This window comes from Tamandua tetradactyla, chromosome 3 (genome assembly GCF_023851605.1).
Source record: "Tamandua tetradactyla isolate mTamTet1 chromosome 3, mTamTet1.pri, whole genome shotgun sequence".
Classification (NCBI taxonomy): domain Eukaryota; kingdom Metazoa; phylum Chordata; class Mammalia; order Pilosa; family Myrmecophagidae; genus Tamandua; species Tamandua tetradactyla.
The window spans coordinates 42323341-42347149 of record NC_135329.1 but is presented as its reverse complement, the minus strand read 5'-3'; the positions used below and the strand labels follow the sequence as shown (position 1 = coordinate 42347149).

At 35.9% G+C, this 23809-nt stretch overlaps 1 protein-coding gene across 8 annotated transcripts in view; it reads left to right on the top strand.

The window, feature by feature from the left end:
• The window catches only part of FBXO25 (F-box protein 25), an 80150-nt gene extending 66468 nt beyond the window's left edge, over positions 1-13682 (top strand). For 5 of the 8 annotated variants that reach the window (XM_077153023.1, XM_077153028.1, XM_077153027.1 and 2 more), the window contains 3 exons: positions 236-379; positions 11408-11434; positions 12722-13682. In XM_077153023.1, coding sequence (XP_077009138.1) covers positions 236-379; positions 11408-11434; positions 12722-12811 — 261 coding nt within the window. In that variant the 3' untranslated portion in view covers positions 12812-13682. Of the gene's footprint in view, positions 1-235; positions 380-525; positions 3439-11407; positions 11435-12721 lie in introns of those variants that run through there. The other 3 variants (XM_077153025.1, XM_077153030.1, XM_077153024.1) reach the window with 2 other exon arrangements.
• The last annotated feature ends 10127 nt before the right edge of the window (positions 13683-23809 follow it).

The following is a 23809-nucleotide window of genomic DNA, read 5'->3' as shown; positions in this document are numbered from 1 at the left end:
TGTCCTTCCAAATCACAATATTTAAATCTAATTTTTAACAGCTACATGGCATTCCATTATATAGACATAACATCATTTACATTAGTATTCCCTTATTGATTTAAACCAAGTAAGTTTAAAGTCAAATAATTAAATGCTTCATGTACTGCTGTCTTTTAAAAGTAAATTTGCACCTAATATTATGCTTTGAAAATCATTTTATGCTGGTTCTGAACAGAATTTTGCTTATGTCTAGTTTTGTAGACATTTGATCCTTTCAGAAAAGGGTCATATCGAATGGAAGCTGATGTATTTTGCGCTTCAGAAATATTACCCAACTAAAGAGCAGTATGGAGACACTTTACATTTTTGCCGGCATTGCAGTATTCTCTTTTGGAAGGTAATAATTAAATATATACTCTTGGAATTTGAGATTAAAAATTTGATGAAACATATTAATCATGTATATTTTAACTGTAATGGTAAAATTAAAAAGTAGGAAATACTGTTTGGGATAAGAAACCTAATGAGCTGTAAATTTCACAGGTCTTGAGGCATGGGAACAAGAAAAATGAACAACTTGTGGTTTGTATCAGCAATGTTGAAAACCTGATTGTTTTGTCACCTTTTTTCTCCCTTAGTTAATTCTGTTTCTTCTTTATATAAACATTAATATATAATATTAAGGTTTATCCCAGAGAGCAAGTGAGGGTGAGAAAACTTTCTGGCTCCCACTCTGATTTTTCAAGTCCTAGACAGGAATTGTGTTCCAAAGGCAGCGTTTGTTCATTTACTCTGGAATGTTCCTGCCAATCTGTAGTCTGAGGATAAAGAAATTTAAGACTTTCCCCTCCCTCTTTTATAAACCTAAAGAAAGAATTCTCCTTAATTTTTCCCCTAAACTTAGCCTTAAGCCTAAAGCTCTAATAATCAGAGTCTTCATTTAGTTGTTCTTAGAGATAATCACCCACCAATGTCTTCACATGGCACTTTACTAGTTCTCAGAGCGTCTTTTCTCAAAGTCACATTTTTATAATATAGAGGTCAATAAAGAAATTAATCCACTGATATTAAATTCTACAGCCCCAGACTTTAAAATAAATATGGAGTTTTCTCATTTATTTGATCAAAATTTAAGACTATATTACTTATCTGCAAGGCTAATCCTTTAGTGACTTAAATTTAGAAACATTATCTTCAGCAATTTCAGGATCTAAAGAATAAGTGAGGAATCCTTCATCCTGTTACTTTCCTAGCATTCACTTTACTTTTTATTATCCACACTGTATCTCAGATAAAAAAATGTATTTTCCATAGTCAGGGAAAGACTTCTGTATACCACTTCTTTAGTAAAATTTTATTTTCTTAACATGTTAATATTGTTTCACTATGGAGTGCATTTCTGTGGTTTCCCATGAGATTTCACTGGGGTGGTGATGGGGCGGGGGGAGGGCAGAGTTTAAACAATAAAAACCTTGCCTGTGGAGTGATTGATATCCTGAGCTGATCCCTGTCCTGATCCTGCTGAGTTCCTTGCCATTCTTTAAGGGAGAGTATTACCTTCAAGTCAGGTATACAGACCTAACTGAGACTCAGTGACTGTTACTCTAAATGTGAATGTCTCTGCCTCTCACCTTATTTGGTGTAAGGGGAAATAAAGTTTCTGTTTGATAAACACCATAACCTGCTTTATTTCTTTTGCTCTATTTAACTATAATTTGTTATAAGATGGATCATAGCAAGCTCTAGATTGTTGAAAAAGAGACAACTATTTTTGTTTGGTTTTTTTTTCATTTTAAATTACATGTATAATAATTACGTGGCATCCTTTTTTTAAGTTACAACCCATGGTTGAGCAGAGGTAAAAAAAATTGTTTTTTAAAATATTATTTTAATAAAGCTTTATTTACTATATCCAAGGTAAGTAGCATCTTGAATAATTACTGAAGCCCCCATGGATGAATAACTTATGAGGTTTTGTTATTTATAATTTATTTTGTATTTTGGTGAAACTCCTGTTTCTTGAAATTAAAAAGATGGGAGATATGTTGTATGCTTTTTGCCAGTAGTATAATTGTCTTGTAGAACATTGTCCATCCAGAGCAGGAAACATTTTATATTCAAATTTATTCTCATCTTGGTGCCAGGCTGGCACATACTAATAGATACTTAGTAAACGTCTGTCTAGGCACATACTATTGGGGATTAAGTAAATATCTCATGAATTAATAAATAATCTGTAGATTACAGATCTACAGAAGAGAGCCCTATTTTGTTCTCCTCTCCCTAGTTAGAGAGCACAGGAAAACAGTATGGTAGGTAAGATGTGTGTAGAAAAAAAACAAACAAACACATGCAGATGCTAGTGGATAGAAAAAAAAATATGACGAAGTTTTAGGAGTCTTGGGTTCTCACCCTGGCTTTCATACTTGACCCTAAAGAGCTCTGGACTAACCTTTCTTTGTGATTCCTTCTAGGATTAATATCCTGTGCTTCTCTAAAAAGCATGATACTGACTGAAAACACATCAAGTTATATACTCAGGTGCTATAGTAAGAGTAGATAAGAAACAATGACTTTTTAGTTTGAGCTAGTACTTCTAGTGTTTTCTTGTTTCTCCTTAGACTGTTTTATATTATAAAAATATTAGAAGCAATGATATCTTTATGTGGGCTATATGGTAAAGGAAAATACTATTCATGGAATAGAAGTCTTTTCAGTCTTGCATGTGATACTCAATATTTTTCTAAGAGCAATATTTAATTTTACTGTCTGTCAAGTAATTAAAAAAGAAACAATTCTCTTTTTAATTTCTATATTGTTAAGCAATGTAAGAATATACTGTTGAAGAATCTTGAAATAGGGAAATTCCAATTTTTAAAACATTGAGAGATAATTTTTGCCTTTCCAAGAGAATTTGCCTACAAATTCTTTTATTTAGTGAACATTCCTCATTCACTCAAGCATGTCAGATCTAGTCTTTTCTAAATAGAAGTCTGCTTGTATTTTCGGTTCTGAAATACTCACTATCTTTTTTATTATTATTAGAAGTTTGTTTGATATCACATTTCACCATCGTGTCAGGCATTAAGGATTGGCCTCAGTTCATTTGGGGTAAAATTTTCACCTCATTGCAGCTTTTTCTGCCATAAGTCATTCTAAAAGATATTGGTTACTATCAACTTTGTTATTTCTGTATCTATGTGTGAAAGTATAAAAGAAAATCATTTCTCTGGAATTTCTTAATTTAACTTCTAAAGCCAGATACTTTCTACTTTGCCTCCTAAATTTACTCCACCAGGTTTTGCCCAACTTAGCATATGAAGAGGCAGCTTAGTATTGTGGGAAATGCACAGATTTTGAAGACAGACATCCCTGGATCTGTTTCCTGGCTCTAACAAAATTACTATTGTGTGACCATGTCCAAATTGTCAATCCTGTAGCCTCATTTTTTTGTTTTTTTTTTTTTAGTTTTTTATTAATAAAACCAATCAACATACAATATGAACATTCTTTTTTTATCACATAGTTGTATATTCATCGGTATCATCATTTCTTAGAACATTTGCATCAATTCAGAAAAAGAAATAAAAACAGAAAAAAAGTTCATACATTCCATACCCCTTGCCCCTCCTGTTCATTGATCACTAGTATTTCAATCTACTAAATTTATTTTGACATTTGTTCCCCCTATTATATATTTATTTTTAATCCATATGTTTTACTCATCTTTCCATAAGGTAGATAAAAGAAGCATCAGATGCCAAGGTTTTCACAATCACACAGTCACATGGTGAAAGCTATATCATTATACAATCATCTTCAAGAAACTGGCTACTGGAACACAGCTCTACATTTTCACATAGTCTCAGTTTTGGTAATATAACTTGCCATGTAGATTAGGTAGGAGAATTAAATACTACTATACCCAAGCACATACATGGTTGGTATTCATAAAATGGTATCTACTATTTTTATTCATTTTCTTTAACTTCCCAGTATTTTTTGTTGAGAAACTAAAAGTAATATCAAACCTATTTTTAAAGGGAGGCTCTGGGGGTTTGGTAAATATAAAGTATTACTAAGGCACTTGGACTAAATCAGGAGCTGGCAACATGGTTGTTCATCCATTTGTTTTGTAGCAGGTATTTTATCATTTTTCACAGTATATAAATTTGGAGTTCTCTGACAAGCAGTTGCCATGAAGCCTTTTCATCTGCTCTCAAGCTGGTTTTCCATCTGTTCCAGCTTAACTATATTGGAGTGTTTTTGTTTTTGTTTTTAATTTTCTACCTGCCTTTATCAGACAGTTTTGAAAGTGAAAGGAAGAAAAATATTTCTATTTAAAAACATTGTCTTTATAATAATTTTGTGGAGTTCTGCCTGTCATTTTTTTGTCTCAGTGTACAGTTACCTGAAGTGAGTACTAGATAACACTGCTATGTCCTGTGGAAGGTATCAGGACCAAAGTTGTCAAGATAGTTGTAGCCGCAAAATTTATATTTTGACTAGGGCATTTCCTAATATAACTTATGTAGGTAGCTTAATTGAACACCATAAGTACATGGAACCTTGAGTAGGACATGAGATATTGTTGGTTTGTCCAGAGTGATGCCCCGATAAATCCCAGAGTGATCTGATCAGTGAATAAAAAAGTATTTGCAAAGTCCCCATTGGGTAATGGTGAGAGCGGGGGGAAATTCAACCTCCCCAAGTTGAATTCTTGATATTCTCACAAGCTATGTGGACAACCAAAGCTATAGGCTGAGCCCCCATTCTTTGGGTTTGTTCGTATGAAATTTTAAGTAGGTCAAGCCTACTTAAAATTAGGCCTAAGAGTCACCCCCAAGAGAACCTCTTTTGTTACTCAGATGTGGCGTCTTTCTCCAGCCAGCACAACAAGCAAACTCACCACCCTTCCCCTGTCTACGTGGGACATGACTCCCAGGGGTGTGGACCTTCCTGGCAACGTGGGACAGAAATCCTAGAACGAGCTGGGACTCAGCAACAAGGGATTGAGAAAACCTTCTCGACCAAAAGGGGGAAGAGTGAAATGAGACAAAGTGTCAGTGGCTGAGAGAGTCTAAACAGAGTCGAGAGGTTATCATGGAGGTTATTCTTAAGCATTAAATAGATACCACTTTGTTAGTTAAGATGTAGTGGAGAGGCTGGAGGAACTGCCTAAAAATGTAGAGCTGTGTTCCAGTAACCATGTTTCTTGATGATGATTGTATAATGATACAGCTTTCACAATGTGTCTGTGTGATTGTGAAAACCTTGTGTCTGATGCTCCTTTCATCTACCTTGTCAACAGATGAGTAGAACATATGGAATAAAAATAAATATTAGGGGGAAAAATGTTAAAATAAATTTAGATTGAAATGCTAGTGATCAGTGAAAGGGAAGGGTAAGGGGTATGGTATGTATAATTTTTTAATTTTTTTTCTGTTGTCATTTTATTTCTTTTTCTGTTGTCTTTTTATTTCTTTTTCTGAATTGATACAAATGTTCTAAGAAATGATCATGATGATGAATATGCAACTATGTGATGATATTGTGAATTATTGATTATATATGTAGAACAGAATGATCATGTTAAAAAAATAAAAAATAAATAAAAACAAACAAAATAGTTGTAGCCAGAAGACAAGACAGTAACTACCAGATCGAAAGTCTGGAAGTCTTGGCCTTGCTGGTGAGCTATTTCAATGTATCTAACATTAACCAGTCAGCCCCAGATCTCTTGAACAAGGAAAAGACAGAAAACTACTTTAAGTCAAAGTGATAGGATAGCAGAAAGAATATTAGAGAAAAAGCCAGCAGACCTTATTTGCTGGGATTAGTCAGCAGTTACTTAACTCATCTTAGCTTCTGTTTCTTCATCTATATATTAAGAAGTTTATATGGGAAGGTATTCCAGATCTGTTTGTAGCATTTGTAGATGGTTCCTAGTCCCAGGAAATAGCTAAAGGCAGGCCTACCAAACAAAAATAAGGATGCTGCTTACAGAATCAAAACCTAGCATCCTAAATAGTCTCACTGGAAAATGCCAATAACTCATTCATTTCATATACTTTGATTGAGCAACTGTTTTCTTTCAGACAGTGTGCTAAATGCTAAAGAGAGAACTATACAAGTAACAGGAAAAAGCTGCAGACTATGCAGTTTAACCACTGCTCTGCCTTTCCTTATTTTCTCCACTGTGAAAGAATTAGAATAGAGTCGGGCTTCCTTGCACAATGCACAATGTTTACTTTCTTACTGCACCATACTACTAAGAAAGAAAAGATGAAAAATTGAAGTTGTAAACACTGCCTTTTCGGATTATGAGGATCTGGTCTGAGTGTTGGGAACTTATTAAAACCAATAGCTATGTGCTCTGATAGTTTGCTATTCTAGAAGTTTGTTAAGATAATAATTTAGTGAATATTTACCATGTACCAAGTACTCCACGCGTTAATGCTGTTTCTCACCACTGTATTGTTCCTGTTTTAGAGATGAGGCAAATGAGTTCCAGAGAAATTAAATAAGTTACCTAGGATAACAGATTTGCTTAGCCACATAAGCCTGCTTTTTCCATTTACCATGCCCCCCACCCCCCAAATGAATCCTTTCTTTCATAAAGTTTCTTTAAATAAGTAGTGACAGCCACTCACATGCTCGGATACATACTGTATTGGCAGAAAAAGGGCTACTGTCTTTTTTACTGGCACCACTCTGCCTTCTGGTTCCTCTTGCTTATGCCCCAGCTCTTGCTTTTGAAGCTGCTTTGTCTTACTGTTTCCACTATACCTGGCTTCCAGTGACCATTTTCAGTCCTTTGGTCATCCATTTTGACAAAGGCATGGAAATACCAGTTCTTCCCTTGTCAGACCCTCAGGCAGTTAATATAAAATTAAAGTATTAAGAACAAAATTAAGGTGAATGGAAGCTATTATTGAATATGGGATTTTAATTTGATTTAGATTAATGATGTCCTGCAGCTAGCTTCATTTCCAAGTCTGGCAGGAAGGCACCATCATAAAGCCCTCCTCTAGGCATTACTTCAATACCAGAATGCTTTTAGTTGCCCTTGACACCTGCTGTTCTTGACCCACATAGAGCTAGTCCAGGTCTTTCTCCCCTGGCCTTGGTCCCAGCCCCCTCCCTGCTGCTGTGGTTCCACCTTGGGCTCTAGCTGTCCTGCACTGATTTTCATGTGCCTTCTTCCCCTTCTTGGGGGTCAGTGCCTTTAAGACCCCAGAAGTCCTGTTGTCCCCCAACCCTTTTGTTTTACTTTTCTAGTCTGAATTACATTCTGTAACATTTTACCAATTCTGGCTCAAACCATCAGTCCCCTCTAAAGTATCTATGCCTCCTATCAACATCTCCTAATACGGTGCTTCACACTTCAAGGGTCTAATTTGTGCCCACTTTCCCTTTTTTTACACACCATTTTGGTTTTCCATGAGTGATCTCCCTGTCAGTGAATTTATTGAATAAGGATGATGTGCACACTGGGCTCAAGGATCTGTCTAAACTTCTATAGCTCAGGTTACCTGCTCCATCCATTGCATTCAGCTGCCTGCTTAGTGGTTTAACAGTACTTCCTGAATGTTCTTACTACCTTACATGTATCCGTTTTAACCTATAAGCATTAAGCATTTAGTATGTGCACTGTAGTAGTGTTTGGCTATTAATATATAATACACAATTCTGTTAAACCCATAGCGCACAGTAAAAACGAGAAGAAACAACAACAAAAGAGGGTGGAGATAGATAAGAATGGCAGAGTACTGGTTATTGTTAAAACTAGGTAATCGGTGCATGCAGGTTTGCTATCCTAGTCTCTCTTTCATTGTACTTTTAAAATTTTCCATTATAAAAGGTTTTTAAAAAACATATTTAGTGTGTATTTACCTAAGATCAGAGTTTCTGTGTGATACATTATCTTTTGATTTCCCCATATAAAAAAAATAGCATGTTTTACTTCCTTCTGCTTCTTCCTCACCCAGACTAAATTTTTTTCATGATAATCTGAAATTTTAAATCCAAATACTGAAATTTTGTTCTTTTTAATCATAATGTATTTCTCAAAAAATAAAAAGTATCTTTGGCATTTGCATTCAGATTTGTAATCATGGTTAAAATTATTTGGACTTCACCACCATTCCTTTGATATCACTTTATTAAACAAGCATGAGTGCTAATAAAAGGGAAGCAGGGAAATGTTTTGTCATCAAGCTTGATAGAATCTGAGGAGTAACTACCTTTGAGAATGAGCTAAATTAGTAGTACGAAATGTTCAGTTTTTTCTGTAAGTCCAGAACTGCTCCCAGCCCTCCTAATGCCTTGTAACACTCCAGAGACCCAGACTGCTCGCTCCTCTTTTCAGCTGTTTTCCTTTTTCCCTTCCCCTTCCAAATATCCCCAAGGTCTTGCTGTGGAGACCATCCTGCCTCTGGCTACACATTTACTGTTTCGACTTTACCTATGCTGACAAACTAATTCCTACTTCCAAAATGCACATTTCAGGGGCAATGTCTCAGCAACCACCCTCAAAACAGCAGCCTTCAGGCCCCACAGGTGGTATTCTATAAGAAAAATTAAAACCAGAACACCTTGAAGAAACCAAATTTTGTTAAGAATATCTAATGTTCACAAATAGTAACTTTAATACCATACCACAGACAACTATTAAATAAGTTGTTAAATGGACAAAGACTTAAAAAAAATAATTACACTGGATTTTTCACTTAACATATTTAAATAGAATTTTCTCTATATCTATCAGCAGAGTTGGGCTTCTGGCCAACACCTAGAAATTCATCCAGTCACACTGAGGTGATAGAGTGGTGCTAATTAAACAGAGTATCTATGTTGATACAATGGTGAACTGTGTATTTATTCATTCACTTTCTCATTCACTCAGAAAATAAAAGTTGAGTGTCTACTTCATGCAAGATACTGCACTGTGGGCCAGGTAGATAGCAGTGCTTTTCCCTGCCATATTTCATATCCCAACAATTTTGTATCTATATTAAAATTATCTTGGGAAAATACATAGATGTCCTTCATTTAGTGGACATTTCATTTGAATATAAACAGAAAGCTGTTTCAGCAATACCTATATATGAATTACTTGGTAAACCTAAATTTTAATGAATGGCTCTTACTATTTCTAATTACCTGGAAAGAAAATATTTTACAAATTAATTGTAAAAAGTTGGATAAATGTACCAGTGTGAACTAAAAGAGAGGATGTGAGACTACATTACGGACTTTTTTTTTTTATTTACAAAGAAGATAGTTTGGAGTCAACCCAGCTGAGGAACCAAAATTCATCTTTCCTGCTAAATAAACCTACCATTGAAATTCTAAGTTTGCACTAAGGCCTCACCAAAGTTGCCTTAAGGAGCAACTACCCTTACAATTCCCAAGAAAATATGGATGGTATAAGGTCCAGCTGCAGAACTGACATGGACTAAAGCAGTCCCCTAACTAGAATACCTCCAACTAGAATTGAGTGACCGGACATGAGAGAATGAGGACAAAGATGTACCTGCAGACACAGTTTGTGGGCCATTCACGTCCCTGCAGCCCTTCCGTAAACAATGAAGTTGACTGAAGGGTAGTAGCTGTATGCTACCCTTCTTTAATGAAAAAGAAGCAAGAGGAAAATGCACTTGGACTATGATGGGCCTGATTTTACCACACCTAAACTGGACCTGATACTATTGACAACATAGTCTTTTTGTGCCCATTTGAGCAGCAGCAGCAGCAATAGTTTGCTTTTGTTTTGTCTTGTGTGACTATTGTTTTTAGTGCCCAAAATAGAATTGCCCTAGATGTTTTGAGAAGACACACATCTAAAGCAGAAAAGCACCAAGATAGGGCTTTAACAACCAACTTCAAGGCAGATGGCATCTTTAGGATTCTGATGGAATTGGAGCATTTAGAACTCTCTAGAGTGGGACTTAGACACTCCCTTTTTCTACAGCCTTCTGTCCATCATTTGCCTTCTGGTTTACTAGGGAAATAAACTGTAAATAGATTATACTGCAAATTATTTTAAAAATTACTCTTCCTGATTACTTTACCCTCTACTAAATAGTTACTACTTTCCCATACATATCTTTCTTTAATCTCTAAAACTAATGTCTGTCTGGGGAGGAAAAACCATTTAACTAATTTACATATTAATAGAAGCCATGAAACTTTAAAAATTGCAGCTGATTTTCATTGTCTTCTAAAGCCAAATCAAGGGCTAAGGAGCTTTCTTATTGAGATAAAAGATTACAAAGAGAAAGTTGTGTGTGTTGTGTCAGAGCCATATATGTTGCATCATATTCACAAATTTAAGTTCTTTATTCCAAGGTATGGCTTATACATTCTGTAATTTTTTATTGAATACTCACTGAGCTCCTCATAAGCACCTGAACAAAGTTCACGGTCTTGCTCTCAAAGAGTTAACATGAGGATGGGGTAGTTGTTCAGGCAACCAGTATTTGTTAAGTGAGCTGTGCAGGTGTCTCAAGGAAGAATAATATTCAAGCAGTGGGGACAGCAAGTACAAAGTTTTTGAAGAAGAAGCCTGATTGGTAAGTTTGAGGAAAAGCAAAAGGCCAGGTGTCAGGAGGGTAGTGAGGCAGAGAAGGGTAGAAAACTCTGGCTGCTTACTCCCTACAAAAAAACATGGACAGATGTGGGGAGACTAGTTAGGAAACCACTGTAAAGACAAACAAAGGAAATGGTCCAGGGAGTGCAACAGGGGAAGCAGTGAGAAATGGGTTGGGTTCTGGATACATTTTGAAGGAACAGCTTGATGGATATACTGACAGGTTGATGGTGGAATATAGCGTATGGGCTGTATCTTGAAAGCAGCAGATTAATGCTAATCTTGTATTCAGAAACAATGAAAAAGTAGACGCAAAAACATCAAAGAAAATGAAAGTTGTCTGCATGACTTCTTGGTATACATGGAATCTAGCTAATACACATTAGGTAGCACAGAGAAGACCCTCAGAACATTAAAGAAGAAATAAATGGTTTTAAAAAAATCTATGATTGTTCCAGTATAAACTACACTTGGAAATATGAGCATTGCTTTATGTATTTTTCAGTGAGCAATTTTGAAATTTGTTAGCACTGCAGCCTCATTAGTAACTAATCTGAGAGATTTATAAAGAAGTGGAAATATTTATCACTATTAAGGCAGTGTCTTCAAGTTGTATGGGCCTTTGGGATATTTTATGATGTCTTATATGCTTTTAATAATATTCTGTATTGCCCAAATTCAGTTACCTTATGTTTTCTTATTTTCATAAATAACGTGCATCAAACCTAAATGCCTAAATACAGTCTGGCTCTTTCTAATCTTATTCCTTTTCTTTTTTTCCCCCTCCCTTTTACTGCATTCCTTCCTGATTCTTTCTTCATGATCTCAAAGGACTACCATCTTGCTTTGTTATTCAAGGTACTTCCCTATTTTACCACATGCTGTTTGGAACAATGAGTTGTCTTTCACATGCATGACCTTTACCATTACATAGTAAATTAGTTAAACTTAAATTACAGCTCATGCTGATTTAAGCTCTGAATCTCAGAATTATCACTTAAAGAAAGCATTTGTATGTGAGCAAAGATTAATTTAAAAAAAAAAAAACTGTAACCAAAGTGAAATAAAATTGTGATGCTGTTGCTTGTTTAAGCAAGAACCAAATTATTTTAATGAAATGTTTTGTATTTAGTACTTGAGGGATAAAGGCTAAGCCTTAGGGGGGAAATGTAGATTTGTTAATAGTTTTTTCATTCAGATAAACCAGTGTCTTAGGACTGGTAATGTCAGTATGTGACCACCTTGAAAGAGAACCATTTACTTCTCTAACATAGCTTCCACTTCCCATTTGCCTGTATTCTTTAGGCTCCTTGTTTTCTTAGTCAATTTTCTCCAACAAAACTTGAATTTTTTTCTCACTTTTCCTATTAACTATAATTCTGGATCGTTAGTTGAGAAAGAGCTTCCAGCTCCCTTGTACCTCTGCTTGTCAGAGCGAATGTTCATTCCTTGCTGTGTTCATCTCACTCCTGCACCCTGGGTGATCCAGTAGCTTCTAAGTATGGTTGAGGTTTTCACTCCACCACTCTTGGATTGGTTTCCATACCCAGCAGAGAACTATGCAGTCTTCTCCTAGCCTGTTGAGCTTGTGCACTGCTTCTAGAATGGTGGCAGTGTACAATCAGGCAGTAGTTTAAGACATAATGATGGGGAGAGGGAAATAAGAATAACAAAGTAAAAGGGTTGAGGGAGTATGGGAACAGAAGGCTGGAATAAAAAGAACAGAATGTCAGAGTATATTCTAATGGAAAGAAATGGTGGCAAACTAGAAGGGCAGAAAAAAAAAACAATGGTTTTATTCTTTTCATGGATTCTGGTGCCACAGGATGCAATGATTAGCAGTCACCTCCCTTTAAACTGAGGATATTGTGCTGTTTTCAAGAATGTCCTCCTGGAGATCACCTGTTTCTTAATATATTTGAGCAGAAATTCCTAAAGGAAATTTCTCCATTGAAAAACTACTGTTGCTGCCTTTGACTTAGTAATTCTAATCAAAGCTACTTTTCACATACCTTTGAGATGGGGTCCAGCTTCCATTTAAACAACTGATGACTGAGATGGGGATATTGTCTCCAGAAACATTGCTGACAGTGGTGGTGAGTGATCTATTGACATAACCTCCTCTCCCATCCTCTCCCACTGCAGGATTCAGGCCACCCCTGCACTGCAACTGACCCGGATAGCTGCTTCATGCCTGTGTCTCCTCAACACTTCATTGATCTCTTCAAATATTAAACGCAGCCCTCACATTCTGTCCCCATTGCTCTCCGTAAAAGGTCGTACGTTGTGCTTTTTGGTGCAATAGCTGGTAGTAAATATTGTGATTACAAGTAATAACTGGGTTGGGTGACCCATCTTGTGAGGCCTGTGTTTGCGGGAAAAAATATGAGAAATTGTCCCTCCACAGCTGTAGCAGGTAATGTATTATGTATTTTGATCTTTGAATAGAGTCAGGGAACCTAAGCAAAATCATTTTTATTTTCCTCCTTTTAAAAGTTTTTTCTTTTAAGAATATTGAAATTGCAATTTTTCATATTTATATAGTTAAGATTTTGGATGTTCAGAATCAAACTATGCTCAGCTGACACTGTCAGGAATATGCTTCCTAATTGTCAAATTATAGTTTCCCAATTTTATAGTAATTGGGGGTGGGAGTTGGCAAAACAATTGATCCTTGTAAATACATTGTGCAGAATATTTATTTTTCTTAAAATGTATTTTAACAGCTAAATTGGCTGTGCACAACTGAGTTCTTTTTGAATACAAAATGATTCTAGGGAAATATTAGCCATATTGTGTTTTGATTTTGAAAACAATTGGGTTTTGAATTGTGCACAATGTCTTTAGCCTAAGAGAGATGTGAGTGATATCACTGTGCTCCTAGGTGCTCAAAGACTGACACTGACAGCCAAAGCATCAGGGCTTTTGTAGAGGCGATTCTGTATATTTACAAATCAAGTGTGGAGAGGGCAGGTGGGAACCAAACACTGAAGAAATAGTCAGCGTTTGCCAAGACTGAGTCATAAACAGCCCAAATGTATTCTAAACTCGACTTGTATTGAAACTACTTTTATAGACAATGTAATAAATCATGTTTATCTATTGATTTAACTTTGTCAGTTTTGTATCTTACTGAAAAAGTAATGTTAGTGATTTTGATATCATCTTACCTTTTAGAAAGATTGTTTTATTGTAAAATGATGCATTCTGTTTCAGGAAATTTTAAAATAAAAGTATATACAAGAAAATGAAAATCACACATAAACCCGCCACTCAAAAATAACTGTGTATATCCCTGCAGACATGATGTAGATACCAAGAATCACTGTATGTATATATTGGAGAAGCATTTTCCATAAGATCATAAATATCCTATATGCCATTTTCTTTTTAAAACTGCCTTTCTTCCAGAAGCATTTATTTATATCCTTAAATAAGTCTTTGAAAATAGGGTTTTAATTGGCTACATAGTATTGCATCACACCGATGGAACAATCTTTGACATGTAACATTCAGGTTTCTGATTTTTACTGTTCATATAAGGAAATCTATAGAAAGCACCATAGTACATAAATTTTTGTGCATCTGATTATCCCCTTATAAATTCCTGGAAGTGGAATCCAAGCTAAGGAGTAAAACATTTTTAAGGCTTTTAAACATATTATTCCAGATTTCTCAAGAGAACAGAAATTGTTATAATCTTTTTAGAGGGGAAAATATATAATTGTCCATTATTCCTGAAGCATGTATATTACTGGATGTTGTCATTTCTTTTTCTGTCTTTGCTATTTCAAAAAGTGAAGAATGAGATCTGTGATTTATTATAAAATTGAACATTTCTTCTGTATATTATTGGTCTTTGTTTTTGTTTTTTGATAAATTACCTACTGTGTGTATTGGGGGGGCAGTTGGTCTTCATGTTAATTTTTTCTAAAAGGGTATTAAGCTCTTGAAGTTCTTTTCCTCAATATGTCATGTTCCTTTTAATTCTGTTTATGATGCTATTTTGCTGTGTTGTGGAATCACATGTACATGCATTTATTTTAAAACCTACTCAGGAAAACATAATTTTAATAGTGTAGGAGGGTTCCAGCCATTCAACTCTATTAACATATTTCCACAAGCAGTAGATGCAGTTAAACCCAAAACAGTAAATGTGTATTGGCAAAACATCTTAAAAGTGTGCATGGAGAGGATGGGCAATGGTGGTGCAGTAGCAGAGTTCTTGCCTGCCATGTCTGAGACCTGGGTTCAATTCCCGGTGCCTGCCCAAGCAAAAAAAAGTGTGCATGGTGACATTTAACGGTTTTCTAACCACTGCCAACAGTGATAGGGTTCAGACAAGCGAGCAGTGACAGCTTCCTCAATGCTGCTGCTGAAGAACCTGAAGGATTAACTGACAGAGAGGAATACAGGATAAAGGAAATTTGGGGCACTGATAAATTATTTACAGAAGATCAGACAACACTAAACAGTAAGAAATGCAAGTGGAATCATAAATTTACACATTTGAATAGTATTTTCTATTAGAGGATCTGCTCAAATGTAGGTATGCCACTCCTCAGTGGATTGAACTACACTTGGTTCATTTATTTGCAATGAAAAGGACAACAGGAGACAGAGACTATTCAATAAATTTCACATGCCCTTTATTCCCTAACAAAGGCAATGCCATACACTCTACACATATCATATGAAAGTGAGACTCTCTAATCATTCAAACAGTATATGTTCCACAGTACATGCCTGTTAGGTGACTTGGGAGCAGACCACAGATGGTTTTTGCCTCGCGCCTACCCAGCTGAGATCAGCAGTCATCTGTGTTGACATCCAGTTGCAACTTTCCTTTGCCTATTTTGAGATACTAAAAGCAAATTTTCTCATCTAATCTATGAATACATACAAATCAAAAAGAGAAAATCAACAGCATTTCTGTAGCAGATCAAGGTGCAACTTTTTAATAAATCATTTATAGAATTATATACTGTATTTGTATATATGTAATACTGTGTTATTACTGTACAGAGCTGTATACAGAAAATTATGTCTACCTTATGGGCAATTTTTTTCCACTTCCAAAAGATTTGACTACCATTTTTCTTAAATGCAGCTTTTAGAATCAAACCCCTATGTAAAATTTTTGTATACTGATTATGTATCCTGCAAACTTACTGAACTCATTATTTCTAATAATTTTTGTGAATTCCTTAGGATTTTGTATATACAAGGTCATGTCATCTGCAGACAAATATGTTTTACTTCTTCTATTAATTGCCCTGGCAAAAACCTCCAGTAAATGTTGAATCCAAGTGGCAAGAACAGACATGCTGTCTTGCTTCTCATCTTAGGCAGAAACTTTCATTCTTTTTCACCAGTAAGTATGTTACTTATAGGTTTTTCATGGATACTCCGTATCAGGTTGAGGAAGTTCCTTCTATTCCTATTTTTTAAACTTTTTTTAAATTGTGAAATACAACATATATACAAAAAACCAATAAATGTCCAAGTACACTTTAACAAGTAGTTACAGAACAAATTTTAAAGTTTGGTATGGGTTACAGTTTCATGGTTTTTCGTGGGTTTTTTTTTCAGTTCTAGCTGCTCCAAGAAACTGGAGACCAACAGAAATATCAATGTAATGATTCAGCAGTCATACTCACTTGTTAAATCTTATTTTCTCTGTATTACTCGTCTTTCTCTTTAAATAACATATATACATAAAAGCAATTAAATTTCAAAGTACATCACAACAATTAGATGTAGAACAGATTGCAGAATTTGGTAGGGGTTACAGTTCCATATACCTCTAAGGTGCTAGAGGCTAAAAGAAATACTAGTATAATGATTCATCCTTCATACTCATTTGTTAAACCCGACCTTCTCTGTATAACTCCACCATCACCTTTGATCTTTAGGGGTATTTGGGCTGTTCTTCTCATTCTAACTTTTTCATGTTGGAAGGGGCTGTCGATAATAGGGGGATGGAACTAGTTGGTGTTTCAACTCCACCATCACCTATGATCTGTAGGAGTATTTGAGCTATTCTTCCCGTTCTAACTTTTTCATGTTGGAAGGGGCTGTCGATAATATGGGCTAGGGGGATGGAACTAGTTGGTGTTCTGGAAAGGCTGACTCCTCTGCATCAGGACTTATCTGGTCCAGAGACCCATCTGGACGTGGTAGGTTTCTGAAAAGTTACCTTAGTGCATGGAACCTTTGTAGAATTCTATTATAATGCCCTAAGTATTCTTTAGGATTGGCTAGAATGGTTTTGGTTGGGGGTTGCCAAGTTATGATAGGTAGCAATGTCTAACGGAAGCTTGTGTAAGAGTGACCTCCAGTATAGCCTCTCAGCTCTATTTAAATTCTCTCACCCACTGATAACATATTTGTTACACTTCTTTTCCCCCTTTTGGTCAGGATGGCACTGTTGATCCCAAGTTGCCAGGGCCATATTCCTAGTTCCTTTTTGTCATGAAAGGGTTGAAATCCTTTTTTCTGAGTCTATTGAGATGATCATGAGATATTTGTACCTTATTATATTAACATGATACATTACATTACATTGAGATATATTCACACAATTCACAAACCAACCAAAGTATGCAATCACTGGCTCACAGTATCATCACATAGTTGATGATTTTTGCATGTTGAACCAAACTGGCATTCCCAGGCTAAATCCTAATTGGTTATGGTTTATAATACTTTTTATACATTGTTGGATTTGGTTTGTGAGCATTTTGTTAAGAATTTTTGCATCTATACTTAATAAGGGATATTGGTCTCTAGTTCCCTTGTCTTGTAAAGTCTTTGTCTGGTTTTGGTGTCAGAGTAAAAATGGCCTCATATGACTTGGGAAGGGTCCTTCCTCTCCTGTTTTTTGAGGAGTTTATGAGGTATTGGTATTCATTCTTCTTTAAACATTTGACAAAACCCCACATAACATCTGAAGACTCTTTAACAGGATGAGACTTTTATGTAGAAACTGTCTTGGTTAAAGCACTTTCTTTTCATTGTGAATGCCTCTCCTAGCAAATAGGTCATGAAACTTAATGTTTTGCTATAATTTTCAAAAGGGGCACTGCCCCTCTGAAAATCCAAATTTTTAAGGGCAAGGGATATCTTAGTTTATGAAATATAACTTTAACTTCTCTCTTTTCATAGACTATGTGTATATAAGCATATGTACTTCATGAATCTGCTCCCACCCATTTATTCCCTACCAAATACACTTTCAAAAACTACCTAAGAAAGTAGCCAAATGACATGCAACAAGTGAAAAGAAAAAATATGGAGGACCTGGATAACCCAACATTTGATTAGCATCAGCTATTCAGTGACCTCTGACTGCTAACAGTCCCAATTTTCACATTATTCCTGACTTGCCCTCACCCCTTTCTATCTAAAAAAAAAATGTTTCTTCTGTTTTCACTCAGAATAAGCCCCACTTCTTGTCCCTTTCTATTGTTTCTGTGTAAGGGAAGTAAGCCCTCAACTTTTGGAAAGCAGCATCCCCTCTGGCCTGACATAACAAGCACCAGACAGCCAGCTGTGACTAAACTAAACTCAAACCAAAAGCCAATAGAAGTAGCTTAGCCAAAACCACTCTGCTAGCAGGAGGCTTCTCATGGATGTACACTATACCTGTAATAATGTTAACAAGGAGTTGTACCTATAACTAAAGTGAAAAGCCAGCTCACCTTGTGAAACAGTGCTCTTTCAAAGTTGTCGTGTTGGGATCCATTCATACTGAACAGTGTATATGCAACTCGCGCAATGAAGGAAGAGGCTGTCATCCCCCTTGTTCAGTATCCATGTAATGAAGTTCTCTCTAGAAAATTACTCCTAAGAGCACCTTAACCTTCATACGCTTTTACAGATAATGCCATGAAAGATTAACTCTCCACATTTTCGTTTCTTCAATTGCCCTCTCTCCTACCCACTGTCTTACTCTGCAGAAAGTAATGGAAAGCAGAGAACAGAAGAGATGCTTAAAACAGCAGCCAAAGAGAAAGGAGGTGAAAAAAAGGCTTTTCTTATGCCACTATTGTCACACATCCTTAATGCCCTCTTCTTTGCTTCTTCCTTAGCTCCCTATCTACCTGACTCCATGATTAAGTATTAGATTTCACTTAGGAGGACAGGTTCCTTAAAGCAAATGCTGTTGTTATACCTGTTTTAAAAATACAGTAAAAAAGGTAGGCAATGGCTCAGTGGTAGAATTCTCGCCTGCAATGCCAAAGACCTGGGTTCAATTCCAGGAGCCTGCCCATGCAAAAAAAAAGGAAAAAATAATCTATGTCAAACAGGAGACAACCTCAACTGCTTTTTTATTTAAACAACATGAAATTGATGAAAGTATAGGAAGCCTGTAATTTACTTCAACATTGAGGTGGGGATGAGGATAGATGGAAACATTAGCCAAGAGTGGTAACTGCTGAAACCGGATGGAGGGTATGGATCAGGGTTTATACTGGGGGATGGTAAGCTTTTTCTATAAAGACAGATAGTAAATAATTTTGGTTTTGTGGCCTCCCAGTATTACTTTTTAAATAATTTTACTAGAGAATTAGGTTTATATAAAAAAAAATGCAGAAAATATGAGTTCCCATATACCCCCCTATTATTAACAGCTTATATTAGTGTGGCATCTATGTTATAAATGATGAAGAATATTATTATAATTGTACTATTAGCTATGGCCCCTATTTACATGAGGGTTCACTCTGTGCTGTACAATCCAAAGTCTCTGATAAAGATACTAAATACTGCCTTTGTAGCTCAAACATAGCCACAAACAATATATAAATAAATGTGACTGTCTCCCAATAAAATTTTATTGATGCTGAAATTTAAATTGTATATACTTTTCATGTCCTGAAATATTATTCTTTTAATTTGTTTATCCATTTACAAATGTAATGGATTAAAAATAAAAACATAATGAGGGGACAAATGTTAAAACAAATTGAATAGATTGAAACATTAGTGATCAATGAAAGGGAGGAGTGGTAAGGGGTACAGAAAAAAAACGGGGAACAGATTAAAATATACTGGGTAGATGGAAATACTAGTGGTCAGTGAGAGGGAGGGTTAAGGGGTATTGTATGTTTGAGTTTTTTCTTTTTATTTCTTTTTCTGTAGTGATGCAAATATTCTAAAAAATGATCATGGTGATGAATATACAACTATGTGATGATATGGTGAGCCACTAGATTGTACACCATGTATGGAATGTTTGTACGTCAAGAATGTTTGTGTATGTTGTTACAGCTTGTTAATTAAAAAAATAAATTTAAAAAAAAGCATGAACTTTGAAATAAAAAATAAATAAATAAAAATGTAAAAAACATTCTTAACTTGTTGGCTGAACAATAACAGGTGGCAGGCCAAATTTGGCCATCAAGCTGTAGTTTGCCAACTCTTGATTCACACTGTTTTCTCTACTTTTGTATATTTTTGATATTTTCCATTTGAAAAAAGTTATAATGTCCTTTTTCATACTTGCCTTGTATTACTGATTGCAAAAGTAATACATGTTCATTGTAGAGATTTAAAAGAAATTTTTTAAATGTTACCCATAATTCTGCTTTGAGATCATCTATATTTTCATATACCTTTCCAATATTTTCTCTCATACTGCTTTTTGAAGATATATAACTTACTTCCTACATATAAAGAGAAAGAAACAAATGTTAGGATACAATGCCCTCCTATCATCTCTAATTCAGAAGCCCTAATAATATGGAATTGTGTCTCCCCCCAAGGAATGGTGACTCTAGAATGGAACCAATTCCATCTGCCTTTTCAAAGCCTAGCTTCTACTCATTTGATTACAAGGGAAACTGTTTTTCTTATGTGCTTCTGCATTTTAAGCTTTGAAGATTTCTTTTGGAATAAAATATCTTGGCATATTCTGCTAGCTTAAAGCACCAGTTCAAAAGAAGTCCCCAGAGGTGAGCTTTGAAATGCTAGTCTCTTTTTAAAAAATTCAATTAAACAAAATGATATTTCCCATCACCACCACGCCTCACCCCATCCAAATTTGTTCCCTTTCTTGAAAATAGTTAAATTATGTAAGCTTTGCAATTATTATATATTACATTTATATTTTCCTAAAAATCCAGCACTAATTTTGACTCAGTAAAAAATGAATTTAATAAATAGAACTAATTCCAAAGGAATCAAGTTAATCACTTATTTTGAAAGCTAAAACTACACAACTTTTATCACTAAATGAAAATATTTCATCTGCAATTCTGAAAAACATGCTGAGACATTAAATGTGTAAATTTATAAATTTATCCATACAAATAAATTGACAGCATCATACGAAGAGTCACTATTAGCCGAGATAGATATGCCAGAAAGAGATAAGACCAGTCACTGAAAGTGACAAGAAAATGGTTACCAGAAGACAAGGCAGCAGCAATGGCCTTGAAACATACTCAGAAACTTAATGGAAATTCACCAAGAAATAGATCAATTTTCTGTCAAGTTATCTACCTTGGCTTGGGGTACCCAGTCAATTCTTCTCTTCCTCTCTAAGGAGGGAACACCGTTCAAGAGGAAAGTCCATGGAGGGGAAAGCAGGGTTAATGAAGGCAGTGTTCTCAGGGAGTCTGTGACAATGGAGCACCCTCTGCCTCTAAGCGGCGCATACTTTCTCCGCCGTACCTGTACCTGTCATAGCCCCCCAAGGCTGTGTGACTCCAGCTAGGCTCTAGCCTCCTTTCCAGCCACTTTCTCAACTCCCTCTTTTTCTTGCTTGAGGGCTTTGCCTTTTTTTCCTCAGGCGACTGTTTTACAGACTGAGAAATCCAACATCATCTGTGGAAAATGACCCATTGGTTTCATAGGAACCCATTCAAAGCCACAGCTCCTGTCTCTTTTAACTACTATGGTGTGGCTGCTGGTCCTGTTGCTTCAAAAGTTTGCAAGTAAATTTTAGTCAATCTCAACAAATATTGATTGGACCATCCTTGTATACAAGTGATTTGAGAACATATAAGGCACAATTGCTTGAACTGTTAACTGATTTGAGCTGTGATTCAGAACTGATGAAGAATGCGGCAGATTCGTATTTTTCACGTTTACAAGGGTTCATAAATTCTGTGGATTAATCTACTCAAGAAAGCAAGTTATGATATATTCAAAATTTTAAGTGGAATGATACATCACCAGGACAGATTCTAAGATATACATCACTAGGACAGATTCTAAGAAGTTCTGGGAGAGCAAGGAGTTGAGGTCTCCAACTATTTTGTGGTGGAGGTGTCTACTTTTCCCTTTGGTGGTGTTAGTGTTTGCCTCATGTTTTGGAGCACTCTGGTTTGGTGCATAAGTATTTGTGGATGTTATGTCTTCTTGTTGAATTGTTCCTTTTACTGATACGTGGTATCCTTTGTCTCTTGGTTGTTTTGCATTTGAAGTCTGATTTGACGGATGTTGGTGTGACTACTCCTGCTCTTTTCTGATTGTTGTTTGGATGGATTATCATTTCCCAGCTTTTCACTTTAAACCTGTTTTTGTCCTTGGGTCTAGGGTAAATCTCTTATAGACAGCATACAGATGAGCCCTGGAATCTTGAATAGGGCATGAGATCTTGTTGGTTTGTCCAGGTTAGTGTGATGCCCTGATACATCCCAGAGAAATTTGGACAGTGAATAAAGTACTTGAAAAGTTCCACTGGGGGCTGGGGAGACGGGAATATATTCACCTTCTCCATTTGGAGAATTTCTGACATTCTCACGAGCAGTGGGGACAACCCATAATAGACTGAACCTTATTCCTGCAAAAGGTAGGCTAAGCCTACTTATAATCATGCCTAAGAGTCACTCCAGAGAACCTCTTTTGTTGCACAAATGTGGCATCGCTAAGCCAACATGGCAGGTGAACTCAATGCCCTCACCCCTGTGTGGGACATGACTCCCAGAGGTGTAAACCTCCCTGGCAACCTGGGATGAAACTCCCAGGATTTGCTGAGACCTGGCACTATGGGATTGAGAAAGCCTTCTTAACCAAAAGGGGAAAGAGAATAATGAGACAAAGTTTCAGTGGCTGAAAGATTTTAAACAGACTTGAGAGGTATCCTGGAGGTTATTCTTATGCACTATTATAGATATCCTTTTTTAGTTTATGTTTTATCAGAGGTGCAGTACCTGAAACTGTTGAGCTATGTTCCAGTAGCCTTGACTCTTGAAGACAATTGTATAACGATATACCTTTTACAATGTGACTGCATGATTGTAAAAACCTTGTATCTGATGCTCTTTTTATCCAGGGTATGGACAGATGACTTTAAAAAAATGGATAAAAAATAAATAATAGGGGGGATAAGGAATAAAATAACCTGAGTAGACTGAAATACTAGTGGTCAATGAGAGGGAGGAGTAAGGGTTATGGAATACGTGAGTTTTTTCTCTTTATTTCTTTTTCTGGAGTGATGCAAATGTTCTAAAAAATGATTATGGTGATTAATACACAGCTATGTGATGATATTGTGAACCACTGATTATATATATTTATGAAGATAAAAATATTTTTTAAAAATGGTTAAAATGGCAAATTTTATGTTATATATGTCACCAAAATAAAATAAAAAACTGCAGGTCATGGAGACCTATTAACCAAAACCCAGAGAATGAGTGGATGAGTGGCAATGAAGTGTGCGACGTTTATGCAATAATATGTGGGAATAACCACCACTTCAGTGGTTATGGCACCAATGTTAGATAAAAGAGAGGTATAAAAAAACAGCATATTTCCTCTAGTACACTCCATGAGAAAATAAATTCACTAACAAAGCAGATCCTTCCTACAAAACACTTCATTTGTTGATATATAAAAAAAGAATTTATCAACCCCAACTTTCCATTTCTAACATTCATTTAATAATGATTGAGCCTCTACAATAGGCCAGATACAATTCATATTCCATCTCAGTTACCCACCTCTTCGCCGAACCATGACCCCTTCCCTAAGGTCTCTGCATAACAGCTGCAGAAAATACATATGAGAGAAAAATCTCTTCAGTGAAATGTCACACCCACAATGAGACTCAAGTCCTAGGCAGGCTTTCTCCCTATTTTTCCATCCCTTACAGAGGTACTGAGATATTTCCACAAAATTACCATCCTTCCCCTCTGCAAACTCAAAAGTACCATGATATGCAAGACTGTCCTTCTTTGCTCAATTAGCTTTTCTGTGCTTAATCCAAAACAGGCATCT